Raw genomic sequence first — 13753 nt, 5'->3', positions numbered from 1 at the left:
AAGAGTGACAAAATGTGTTAGAAGAGATCCTCTCTTAAATTCTTTTTATTTTTACAAATTAGGAAAGAGATGAAGAGATGCATCATGAATTTCTCCAAGTTGCACATCTTAGTTAAACCCTAGCACAATAAGGAGCTATTAAAAACTTTATGCTCACACATCTCTGCCTCTTTCTGTGAGCATTTAGATATACTTCTAAGGAATGTTTTTTAGTGTGTGGCATCATTAGAGACATGAGGCAGAATTTTTGTCTCTTGATATCAACTCTTCCTAGAGTTGATTTACAGCTTTCTGGTGAGGAAGCTGTTGACTTCCTCCCTCCCTTAATTTTTTTAACCTCATGATTTCTTTCTCTTTTAAGCCAGTTGGATTATTTAACTAGTTGAAGGCCTGACACAAGTCTGTAGCAAACGACTAGGCAGTATATCAATGTGCATTTGCGGCACATCGATGCATTGTGCACTAAAAAAGTAATGGCTTTTTTAGATTTGGTTTTCTGTATTAATAAGTTAGTGTTTATATACGAGCAACTAGTACTTTTACTAAACATCTAAGTCTAAGGACAGGTATGTGTGATAGATAACATTTCATTATGCCTTAAATATTTTGATAGCTCTCTTGTATTTTCTTAAAGCTAATTCTGCATGATTGCAAGGACAGTACTATGGAAGCTCTGAAGAATATAAGTGTTAAAATTGATTTTGTTGGATTCTGGGGCACACCTGGCTGGTTGAGTCGGTAGAGTGTGTCTCTTGATCTCAGGGTTATGAGTTTGAGTTGCGAGTTTGAGTTCGATCTTGGGGTTGTGAGTTGGATGTAGAGATTACTTAAAAATAAAATCTTGAAAAAAGTAATTTTGTTGGATTTTTCTTTTCCTTAGGTCTCTCATTTTTCCAAGTATGGCCTTCAGGATTCTGATGAAGAGGAGGAGGAACGACCGTCTAAAACTAGTACAAAGAAGTTGAAGACTGCTCCTTTGCCTCCTGCAGGCCAGGCCACCCCATTCCAGATGGCTCTTAATGGCAAGCCAGCACCTCCACCCCAGGTAGAGACAGGACAGTGAATTTGAATGGAATCCATGATACAGAAGTTGAAACCAAGTCATTCAGCTAGTACAAAGCTGTTTATGACCCCTGGAACTTTGAAGAGTACAAATGTATTGGCAATCACGTTGAGACAAGTACAAGGGAGGGCATGAGGTGGTTCTGGCATCTGTTTTTAAATTGAGAGATTTAAAGAATTCTCATACTGTGTGGATCATTCCTTCTACAGATTGTCATTCTTAAACACCTCCCTCTCTTTCATTTGGACTTGCTGAATTCTCTGCTTAGTTATCAACTTAAGGTAGCATTTTGCTTGTGTGGGTTGATACAAAGTAAATCCTAATTTCCTTGACTACCCGATGTGCAGTTTAATCTTGTTCTTTACCTCCGTGGTTTTTTAAAAGTTCGATTAGCTTTCTGCAAGGGTTTTTTAACTCCATTTTTCTCAAATTGTTTGCTTATATACTTCAGGTAACCTCTTGATATTTGTATTTTAACAATACATAATCTTTCTGAAAATAGGTCAGGTTTTAGAATATAAATGAATTATTTGGCGTGGGGAGGGAAGGGCTGCATTGTTTATTGCAATTACTTGTGTCATACTCTTTCAGTATTGTTAAGCCAGTATAAACCTTTTGTCCATGCAGGGAAAGGGTTGTAATTTAAATATCAAGTAGTTTCTTTACCAATTCATAAAGAGTTTTACTTTTCTTTGGATGTTGTTTATATTCAATCAAGTTACAAAAAATTTTTTTCTTTGCTGCCATACTCCCTCAAAGAGGAGAACTTAATACAGAATTTCTTTGTAAAGCATCCTCTACCTCTCAGCTGCTAAAAGCAGGACCTTTGGAATTTTTTGTGCTATAATTCTTATGGCTGCTGAAATGTGCGTTTTTTATGATTTATTAAATAATTTCTTGGGAGGCATTTTCTGGAGATTGTTGTGTATGTATGTTCATATTTGCGCGTATAAGGTGAGGGGAGGGTATGATAAAAGTGGGGAGTGGAAAATACATTGGCTTCTATGTTCATAATCTTTGTAGCATAAAGTCCCTAAGAAATCTCTTCTGACCTAAAGAAATGCTGTAAATGGACTTGGTTTTCCAGTTTTCCACGTTCATTTTTTTCCTGAATCATGCCTTGTATAATCCCTTTCTCTCCAAAGTGTTTTTTTGATCTTTCATTATATGTATTTCTCAAGATAAGTCAGATAGCTTTATTTCTGCTAATAAAATAATTCTAAGATCCTAAAGATGCAGCTGTGAAAGAAAAGCTTTATCTGTGGATAGAGCAAATTTATGTCATGTGTCTTGACAACCAGTGATTTTTTTTTTAGGCTGTTTAATTTCCAGAATACAAACAGTAAGAGTTAACTGTACATTTCTGTGATGACACGTCAGTAGGTGAGGACTCTTTAATAAGAGCACCAAAAAATTTCAGAAGAACCAGGTTATAGGAAAAAGAGACGTGGTAAGGATGCAAACGGGCAATGAGAATACAGCAAGTGGGATCTTTTTCAGATATCCCCTTTGAAGAAGTGGGTGGTCTTTGGATGGAGAAAGCAGAAATGGGAGAAACAGATAGAGTTGTTTAGGTATTAGGCTAACATATTAGAATAGTAAAGAAGGACTCTTCCTTTATATTACCCAGAGACCTAAGTGAGACAGGTAGAAAATGTTAGTAGTTGCATAGCTTTCATTAGCACCAAAGATCTACATTTTATTTAGCATGAGGAAAGTACTTGAGCCATCTGAATGAACCAGGAACAGAGAGCAGAGAGCACAGTCTTTTCATCTTAGTGTCAAGATGACTGTCTTCACAATGTCACCCCTGGGGAGCTTGATTTCAGGGACATTGTGTTCCCTCAGTCCGCTCTAGCTTTTTTTTTTTTTTCCCCTTCTCCTGTGCACAATCTCAAGTTCTCAGAGTTGAGAGTAGAGGGTTTTTTAGGTATTAGGAAGATCTATATTTTTGTTTAATGGTCACTTTATCCCACTCCCTTTTATGTAATATCCCTATTCCCCTCTTTGTAGTTTGTTCTTAATTTTGATTTGCTCCTAAAGAGGTAAATCTACGCAGCCAGAAAACATTGAGGTAACTAAATCTTCACATAATCTTTTTTTTTTTTAAGATTTTATTCATTTATTCATGAGACACAGAGAGAGAGAGAGAGGGGCAGAGACACAGGCAGAGGGAGAAGCAGGCTCCATGCAGGGAGCCCAATGTGGGACTCGATCCGGGGTCTCCAGGATCACGTCCTGGTCTGAAGGCGGCGCTAAACCGCTGAGCCACCCGGGCTGCCCCACATAATCTCTTCTATGCCTTTGAAGTTAGAGAAAATGTTGATAGAAAGACTTTCATCACACAAATGATTCAGGGCAGTTGCAGAAACATTTGATAGAACATTTCCAAAATGCTGATCTGAGATCCAGTTTTCAGTTGACTGCGTCACTACTTTGGTGACCTTTAATTCCATATTTATGGCATGGGGTTCAGGGAGAATTATATTTTAAATGCTTTCCCCCAGGTGATTGAAATATGTGGTCAGGCTTTAGAACCATTTGTTGAAAGACCTCAAATGGCATTTAGGCAGAGAGACATATTCGCTTTTTACTTTCACATTTTACTGCACTGTATCTTGTGTTCAGTATGATCAGGACAGAATAGTTGACTTGCTTCAGAAACTCACTATTGCTTACTTGATGAGTACATTAAAATGAATTAGAAATTTGTTTAGAGGGAAGAAGTGATTAGGATTTAGAAGAATTTCTAAATTTCTAAAATAGATACTAGAAGCCTTTTTGTTTTAGATATTAATGTTGCACTGTCCTACACTTCTTGTTGTAATATCCCTGAATATATGTTTAGAAATATACACACTTTGGTGGCCCTTGAAACCCTGACATGAAATTCCTCCTGAGAACACTGTAATGTTGATAGGGTTGATTTTCCAGCCAAATGAATATGAAACATTTTTTGCAGTTAGGAAACCAGTTATTTTGGTAGCAGGCAACAGTAATAGTTATACTAGATAAAACTGAGGGGAAGGACAGTATGAATTATTTAAATATCTGTTTGACCATGGATTGGTTTTTCACCCTTTTTTGAATAAAGGATGTCATGATTTACTTTACCTACTTGAATTACTTTATGTTCTAGATTAAGAGGTGCTTTATTTTCAGGGTTTGGCAGCTTTGTATGAGGAATATTCTCTTGAGGTGGAAAGTGAAGGTTCCTAAAATCATTGAAGGTTTTCTTTTTTTTTTTTTTTTAAGATTTTATTTATTCATGAGAGACACAGAGAGAGAGGCAGAGACATAGACAGAGGGAGAATCAGGCTCCATGCAGGGAGCTCGATGTGGGACTCAATCCTGGGACTCCAGGATCACACGCTGAGCCGAATGCAGATGCTTAACTGCTGAGCCACCCAGGTGTCCCTCATGGAAGGTTTCATTCATGAAACTTCACTCTCCATATATCTAAAGAGACGGTCATTTTACAGATAGTACCTTTGTATGTAGGAATTGTAATATACTGTGCTGGTATTTAGACATAAGTAAGATCAACTTTCAGAGATTATAATATATGAAAGAGATATTCTGTTTGTCTGCTTTTCCCAGTATTTTATTTGCTCTTTTCCATAGATTTCCTAAGGGCTTCCTTTAAAAACAAAACCAAAAGAAAACAACTTCCTTGATCCCTTTTGAGCCATCTTTCTATTATTATTATTATTAGTCTATTTTTCTTTTCAGGACTGGCTTTGAAGAAGCACCTGATCTCCCAAGATTTCTCTGAAAATAAGTACACAGACATCTTTTGGGGGAGTTTATTGCAATTGCTTAGATATACTTTAACAAATTCACTAATGGGGGTCCTAGGAGCTTACTAGTTCCTCATAGTTTCATAGTTTCCCCCTTATCCAGTTATTACATGATACCTCATAGCTTCAAAATCTATGCATGAGGGTGGAGCAAATAAAACCTTGATACTTCTTAAAAATACTCTGGGTCCCTTAGGTCTCTAAGTCGTTTAAGGCAAAATGGGTAGATTTCATCAAATTGTTCTAAGTGAACATCTCTTGCTGCTGTTATTTCTTTGTTGAGTAGTGTAAGTTGAAACCATCCTCCCCTTTTTTCCTTTCCTCCCACCCATCTTCACTCCTTGTTCTTTCATATTATCAATTGCTTTTGCTACTGTGTGCCAGGGATCACACTAGGCAGTAGAATTGATGAAGAGAATATCCGATGAATGTTGACTTTAACAATATGCTTGATAATAGATACAGAGAATAAAAGTAGGCTATAATCTGTTTCCAAGCCTTGACAATGTGGTGGGACAAATAAATACTGCATATGTGAGAAATCATAATATATCATGATAAATTATTAAAAACAGTTTAGACGGGGTATTATAGGAGCCCAACAGACAGAGAGTATCCTCACTGATAGGCTGACACAGAGGATGTGAAGTAGTTTAATAACTTTTCCTAAAAGTGAATTGGTTAAAAACTAACTTGTGAAGGAACCTTTGGAGTTAGAGTGTTCCCACAGTTCTTGTAAGTAAAATAGGAACATTGTGACCAAGTCTACTTTTTTATTTTTTTAAAGTTGAAAAAGTTACATTAATGGCTATTTCTTTGTCCACAGTAACCATGAAATTATTTTTTTAAACTACCTGTTAACATAATAGCATCAATTTGAAGGTCTCTGTGAAATAGGCCACTTATGAAGATAAGCCTCAAACTTTGGAATATTAATAATCTACAGATGATACCATGATAAAAATAATTAGTAAAACTTTTTGATTTTGAGAATGTTTCATAAATTGGTTTAGCCACTTGATACCATTTTATCAGATGTACTATGCAAGTTTAGGATATACTTAATGAATTTGTGCTGAACCAGTTATTTTACAGTGTCCTACAGATTGATGAGTTATTACCTTTCCAGATCATAAACTGTTAGTCATGAGTATATCTTGAAAACTGCTTAATAAATGTAAATCTAATTCTAAGCACTTGAACAAAAGGATTATTCCAAGATTCTATTGTTCCTAGGGGCACCTGGCTGGCTCAGTCAGTAAAGCATGGGACTCTTGATCTTAGGATCAGCAGTTCAAGCCCCCACCTTAGGCATAGAGCTTATTTTAAAAAACAAAACGAAAAAGAAAAACACCAAACAGTTCCTAATATTACTTTGTTTTTCCTTTTGGGAAAATAAACATTGTATCTTATATGGTACTACATATATAGAGCCCAGCTGACTTTTAGGATTCGGTTACCCAAAAAGTAAACTCCAGGCCCCAAATTATGTTCACTGGAAATTTATTTCTAATTGTTTTCATTTTAAAAATGCCAAGTTGTTGGAGACCTTTTAATCTCTTTTCCCAAAGGCTTCTGGCTACAAGGCAGTGTAAGGGCAGGGTTATCCTGTGTATATCAGAAAATTATATTTGCTAGCTAAATCAGGTAAGGCATAATCTTTGTCTAAAGACCACTATTTAAAAAAATAATAATAATAATAAAGACCACTATTTGCTCAGTATGGGGCTTCGGATCCAGACACCAGACCTGCATATATTACAAAAGGGTGATTTCAGGAATCTGTATTTGGACTCCCAAGTACATATAGAGGGGATTTAGGATAATTATTGTTGAAGCCTTTTTAGCAAACATGCTATCTTGCATTGTCGCAGGATCAGCAGAATCTAGTCCTGCTATATCATGTTCTGAATGAACTAAATGTGGTCTAAAAGCTGTCTGTCTGGTGTAATTTAATGCTGCTTCCCTGATCTTTCTGCTGTCTACAGAGCCAGAGCCCAGAGGTGGAGCAGTTAGGGAGGGTTGTGGAGCTGGACAGTGACATGGTAGATATCACCCAGGAGCCAGTTTTGGATTCCATGTTAGAAGAGAGCGTGCCTGAGGATCAGGAGCCCGTGTCTGCCTCAACACACATTGCGTCTTCACTGGGAATTAATCCACATGTCTTACAGGTGAAGTCCTAACCCACCCTTCCTACAACAGGAAGCCAAACTGCTCTTTACCTCCCGTGCATAACCTTGGGCTGCTTCTTTAATTATTGACTGAAGAGCATTGACTGGTCATTGGAATGAGAAAAAAAAAACAAGAATATGGACCATGTTTGGGCCTCATTTTTCCATTCTGGGAGGGAAGGGGAACGTTATATTGAAATTCAGAAGACCTGGATTCCAACCTCGGTTTTGTAACTATTACCATGTGACTTTAGACAAGTCCTTTAACATCTGTGAGCACTGATTTTTCTCTATAAAATATACTTTGTTTCCTCCCTAGGGTGGTTTTGAGGCTCTAGAAAGTGCTCCATAAAAGTTTTCTTAATAAGCTGGTAGATACTGGTTTCTTTAAACTCTATCTCAACTTCCCCCTACCTGTGCCTTTTGGCATGCTATAAGTTTAGCCTTTGTCTTATATTTGAAGTTAATCATTCAGCAAACAGATGGGCAATTGCTGTGTGCCAGGCTTTGGCAAGACTCTAGATACAAAAAGTATTCTATAATTTCTACCCTTCAGGTACATACAGTATAACAGAGTCAGCCACACAAATATACTAGCTCTGGACAGAGCCTGTAGGAAGAGCAGTTTATTGATTATTGGAAACTGCATTTTTCTTTTTTGGCCTTTGGATTTCAGGGAACACATTCATTCTATAGATATTGCCTTTTTAGATCATGAAAGCATCATTGCTTGCTGATGAAGAAGATGTAGATATGGTTCTGGATCAACGCTTCAGTCACCTTCCTTCTAAAGCAGATACTTCTCAAGAAATCTGTTCTCCCAGACTCCCCATTTCAGCATCCCACTCATCAAAATCCCGTTCTTTAGGTACTGTAAATGATGCTATTTTACAAGAAAGCTGTAAAGTCCTGCTTTTCACCTGTCTTCTAAGTTGAGTCAGCTTCTCTAGCGAATATCCCCCTAAAGACATATGATAATAAGGATGTCAAGAGGAGATGTATTCTTAGAAATTTGTTAGGTGGGCCAGTTTTGGGTTTCTTTTTTTTTTTTTTTTTTTTAAGATTTTATTTATTCATGGGGGTGGGGGGGGGCAGACACGCAGGCAGAGGGAGAAGCAGGCTCCATGCAGGGAGCATGATGTGGGCCTCAATCCTGGGTCCCCAGGACCATGCCCTTGGCCAAAGGTGGTGCTAAACCGCTGAGCCACCCAGGCTGCCCAGTGGGCCAGTTTTTAAAAGCCATAATCAGCTTTATTGGTGTAGATGAAGAAGTTTTGTGGAACACAAAGCATTTGTGTTTTGTTTGGGTTATGTCTTTATTTGCCTATGAATGTGGATTAGGTAGTAAGCTCAGATTTCCTCATTTTTATCATATTTTAGAGGAATAAGCAAATTGTCCTGCACTGTACTCTTTTTGGGCAATCCTCATGCTATCCTTATTTTATTGCCTTCTGGGGGCAAATGTTGCTTCTTAAAATGCACAGTAACTTGTCAGATTTCTACCTTTTCCTAAATCTCCCTAAATTCCTAGGGAAGTAATATTTGACTTTAAAGCTTTCCCTTCTCGTGGGCTTCTAACTATGTGGAACTGAGGATAGAGGGACTTAAGTACATTTGGATTGGGGGTTTAAGGGATTTAAGTACATTTGGATTGGTTCCTTAAGCCAAGGAAACTACCAGGAAGAGATTTGTCTATGTTGTCTGAAAAACTGTTTAGTTTTCAATTCTTTCAAGTGTTAATTTCCATTTTAAAAATATTGTAACTAATAAACTACCAGTTAAACATTCATTACAACCTTTTCCATAATGGGCACTACATGAAAATCTTATACTTCAATAACTAACTCATTGCTTTAGACAGGATTAGAAAACAGGCAGTAGTAATAAGAACTGTCCTCCAAAACGTGTAAGATGTCTCGGTGGGTTTTTCTTTCATTGAGTCTAGCATTGAGTATTAGAGTGGTAGCAGTTTGAATTTAGATCTTATTAAGCTTTTTCTGTTGACTAAGAAATGGTTACATTTGACATTCTAACAAGGGTATGAACATTGGTGTTAGACTTCCCTGGGCTTCTGTCAGTGCTGCCACTTAATAGCTTTGTGGATTTGGACTAAACACTATTCTGAGCCCAATTTTTCCACCTATTAAATGAGGATAATATTGGTGTCCGTCTGAAGTTATTGAAAGGTGAAATGAAACAGTATATACAAATGGCCTACACAGAGTCACAGATAAGAGCTAAATAATTTTTTAAAATAGTAGTAGTAAAAAAACAAAATAGTAGTAGTAGTGTTTTTGATGTCAATAATTGTTGTTGGGCTCGTTGTCACTAAAATTCCTGCCTTGATTTCTTGGTTGAAAGAGCATTACACACACTGACTTGCTGCTTGTCACCAATATCTGATTTAGTTGGTTTGATAAAGCTGTGATTTCATCCTCACTGATTATTGCTGTTCGAGAAGCAATAGAGACTGTATTTTCTAATAGTCTTTTTTTCCCCCTGTTTCAGTTGGTGGGTTACTACAATCAAAGTTCACTAGTGGATCTTTTCTTTCACCAAGTGCCTCTGTACAAGAATGTCGTACTCCCAGAGCAGCATCTTTGATGAATATCCCATCCACGTCCCCTTGGTCTGTCCCTCCACCCCTGACCTCTGTGTTTACAGTGCCCAGCCCAGCCCCTGAAATTCAATTGAAAACCGTGGGTACACGCAGACAACCAGGCCTAGTTCCTCTTGAAAAGTCTGTTACCTATGGCAAGGGGAAACTCTTGATGGACATGGCCCTATTTATGGGACGCTCATTTCGAGTTGGTTGGGGACCCAATTGGACTCTTGCTAATAGTGGAGAACAGCTGAGTGGCTCACATGAACTGGAAAATCATCAGATTGCTGATTCTATGGAATATGGATTCCTGCCTAATCCAGTAGCTGTTAAATCGTGAGTCACATTTTCCTTATGCTTTTTAAGAAAGGCAACTTAGTTGGTAAGACAAAAACATTTCATTATGAAGTGACCCAAGGTCAAGGCTCTGCTTTGGTGATCTTTCTAGAAATGTTCTTAGTACAGTTTTAGATAGCAGAAGATCTTTGTATAACTAAAAACTAAACTGACAAAACATGAGAGACACCTAACTCTGGGAAATGAACAAGTGGAAGGGGGAGGTGGGCGGGGGGTTAGGGTGACTGGGTAATGGGCACTGAGGGGGCACTTGGCGGGATGAGCACTGGGTGTTATGCTATATGTTGGCAAATTGAACTCCAATAAAAAACATAAAAAAAATTAACTGAAACTGATTAATAAGATGATTCCATTGTACCATCAGGGTATGAAGAGTATATAATACTTCCTTAATGGTTAAACTTTAGTTGAAAATGTAACAGACCCAAAGCTGATACTGCAGCATTCCTTGTTTTTTTTTTTCATCCTTTTTATTGTAAGTCTTTTTTTTTCTTTTTTTTTAAATATATATATATAAGGTATCTTCTTAATTAGGCACAATTCCTATATCTTGGATCTGATAAGGTGAATGTATAAACTGTATAATCTGTACATAAGTATTTGGAAATAAGATGACATCTAATAGGGGCTCCTGGCTGGCTCAGTTGGTAGAGCATACAAACTCTTGATCTCGGCTTTCTGAGTTCAAGCCCCCCCCACACACACACACATTTGGTGTAGAGCTTACTTTAAAAAAAAAAAAAAAAGATGATCATCTGATAACTGTATTATGTTATATATTACTACATAATCCTTATCATTAACATGTGTGTTTATAGTTCTATATACTTTGTCTATGTGTATGAGTGTGCATGTATATGGATCTATATATATCATGCCTATTATGTATAGTTTCTGGTAGTAATTAGGCAGTATGCATACAGTTTTGTGCAAAATATATAACATTTTCGTATTTACTTTTTATAATAAATTGTGCTGTCCTTTTTTTTAAGATTTTATTTAAAAAAAAGATTTTATTTATTTATTCATGTGAGACACAGAGAGAGAGAGAGGCAGAGACATAGGCAGAAGGATAAGCAGGCTTCATGCAGGAAGCCCGATGTGGGACTCGACCCCGGGACTCCGGGATCATGCCCTGAGTCAAAGTTAGACTCCCAACTGCTGAGCCACCCAGGCATCCCAAATTGTGCTTTGTTACAGATTAAATGACTGTGATTACCTATTCTTAATTTTTAAAGTTGACTTTGAAGAAACACAGAACAACAGTATCTCTTGAACCTCACAGTCAGGAATGTTGATTCTAAACCTAGGTTATGCATGATGTCATGATATTTTATAGGTTTTTAAGTTTGTTTTCTTTTTAAGATTTTATTTATTTGAGAGAGAGAGAGCACAAGCGAGGAGTTGGTGGTGAGAGGGGCAGAGGGAGAGGGAGAAGCAGACTCCCTGCTGAGCAGGAAGCCAACGCAGGGCTCGATCCTGACTCCAGCCCCAAGATCATGACTCCAGCCTAAGGCAGACACCTAACTGAGCCACCCAGGTGCTCCAATGTCATGATATTTTGAAAATTGTTAATATCAATCTTAGATCAGAGCCAGATTGATTATATGTTCATCTTAATTTAGAATCAGTTCTACAGTGTGTGTGTGTGTGTGTGTGTGTGTGTGTGTGTATATATATATATATATATATAAGCTTAGCCTCACAACTTTTGATACCTCATGAAGTATAACTTGAGAAATCAGTATCCCACAATGCCCTTTGGTCCTTGGATTTCATAATATCTAGATACATACTGAAACCAGTTCCAAGTGGAACTCTTTTTTTTTTTTTTAGATTTTATTTATTTATTCATGATAGACACAGAGAGAGAGAGAGAGAGAGAGAGAGAGAGAGAGGCAGAGACACAGGCAGAGGGAGAAGCAGACTCCATGCAGGGAGCCTGACGTGGGACTCCATCCTGGGTCTCCAGGGTCACACCCTGGACTGAAGGCGGCGCTAAACCGCTGAGCCACTCGGGCTGCCCCAAGTGGAACTATATTGATTTCCATTCTTGTTATGACCTGACCTAAAGAATAAATTTAAGCCTTTGGATTCTGAATGCATGGGCCAGACAATTTGTTTACTTAGTATATGGCAAATAAGTTCATTATAGTTTGACATTACAAAATACAATTTCTGTAAAATCATTGGGACGTGTTTTGCATTCTCTTTGTAATCATAAAAAGATATAAAGATTTATAGGAAAATTCTAAAATCTGTTTTATCTTTATTTTCTGTCTTGTCATTTGTTCTTATAGCCTAACTGAGTCTCCATTCAAAGTTCATTTGGAAAAACTCAGTTTGAGACAAAAGAAGCCAGATGAAGACATACAATTATATCAGATACCTCTGGAGCTCAAATTAAAACATAGTACCGTCCATGTGGATGAACTGTGTCCTCTCATTGTCCCTAATCCAGGAGTTGCTGTCATTCATGACTATGCAAATTGGGTTAAGAAAGCATCAGGAGATTTTTTGGAAGCACAAAGTAAGTTGGACTGTTCTAACCTTTGGTGTTTCAGGAACTAGAGTAGGAGCATGTGTTCATAGGAGGACAAATTTCCTTATGCAAATGTAGTCAGCGGATGCCCAAGCTCCCACTTGTTTATAGTTGAGTTGGAATGAGCAAAATCTCAAGGAAGAAGAAATGATGATAACCTTTTTACAATTATTCTTATGGCTTTTAACATGCAAGTCCTTGTTCACAGGAACTATTGCCAGATTCCTTGGATTTTTGAAGTTGCATTCCTTCCTCCACCCAGAGAACATAGGAAGAAAAAGCCATTCCTTCTTGCTTTTCTACATCCTACCCATTCTTCTATGTCCATCTTAAGTACCACTTGTTCTTCCCAACAGTTTTAGCAGTCATAACTTGCCTTCCTAACCTCCCTATTACCTTTCTATAACTATTGTGACCATGGTTTTCTAAACCATACTTTGAAAAAGATTTTCCTAATTTGGGAACTTACTATTTCAAATAGTAGAAAATCATACTTAATTAGATGTTTCATAACATTTCAACATTATTGAAGAATGGTGACTATTTTAGACTGTTTCCATACCACACATTTTGGGAATTGTTTATATTCATTTCTTTGTGTTTGCTTTAGTTATCTTCTTTTCAAACATGTGAGTCATCTTACCATTGTATATTTGTATTTGGCTTAGTGGTAAACAATTCTTCCGTTTTGTTGTCCTTCCTGAGGAGCAACAGTAGTTAAGAATATAGAGGTGGACTCAGATTACTTGGGTTCAAAGCTTGGCTCTGCTGCATGTTGCCTATAACTTTAAGCAAGTCACATAATGCTCTGTACTTTAGTTTCCTCATCTATAACATAAAGATGGTAACTACTGTATAGTTACATGGTGTAGTTTAGAGTTGGCTTTACTCTTAAGTGCTTTAAACTGTCACTCAGGCTCACTATATGCTAGGCTATACCTGCTGCAGGAGAGAAGACTCCCCGACAAGTTTTTAGAGCACTTCATGTTTTTATAAAGCATTTTGTAAACAGAATTTAATCAAATTAGAGGACTTTTCTCTGTCATTTGAGATTATATTAGCCATAATTCAGATAGAAGAATCTGTTTAAAGGAACATAGAGTTAGATTTGTTATAGAAGTATCACAGGAACATAGAGTGAACAAGCAGTTATACTACACACTGGAACTTGTAAGACACAGCAGAGTGAGCTGGAGACAAATTTAGGGAAATTAACTT

At 37.3% G+C, this 13753-nt stretch overlaps 1 protein-coding gene across 5 annotated transcripts in view; it reads left to right on the top strand.

Annotated features, from left to right (window-relative positions):
* NUP98 (nucleoporin 98 and 96 precursor) overlaps nt 1-13753 on the top strand; it is a 118431-nt gene that overhangs the window by 74084 nt on the left and 30594 nt on the right. For all 5 annotated transcript variants that reach the window (XM_049098920.1, XM_035703983.2, XM_035703982.2 and 2 more), the window contains exons 20-24: nt 881-1045; nt 6852-7034; nt 7746-7902; nt 9543-9972; nt 12294-12523. In XM_049098920.1, the coding sequence (XP_048954877.1) occupies nt 881-1045; nt 6852-7034; nt 7746-7902; nt 9543-9972; nt 12294-12523 (1165 nt within the window). The remainder of the gene's footprint in view (nt 1-880; nt 1046-6851; nt 7035-7745; nt 7903-9542; nt 9973-12293; nt 12524-13753) is intronic.

This window comes from Canis lupus, chromosome 21, assembly GCF_003254725.2.
Source record: "Canis lupus dingo isolate Sandy chromosome 21, ASM325472v2, whole genome shotgun sequence".
NCBI lineage: Eukaryota > Metazoa > Chordata > Mammalia > Carnivora > Canidae > Canis > Canis lupus.
Note: the sequence above shows the minus strand (reverse complement) of the source record. Positions and strands in the feature narration are given on the sequence as shown.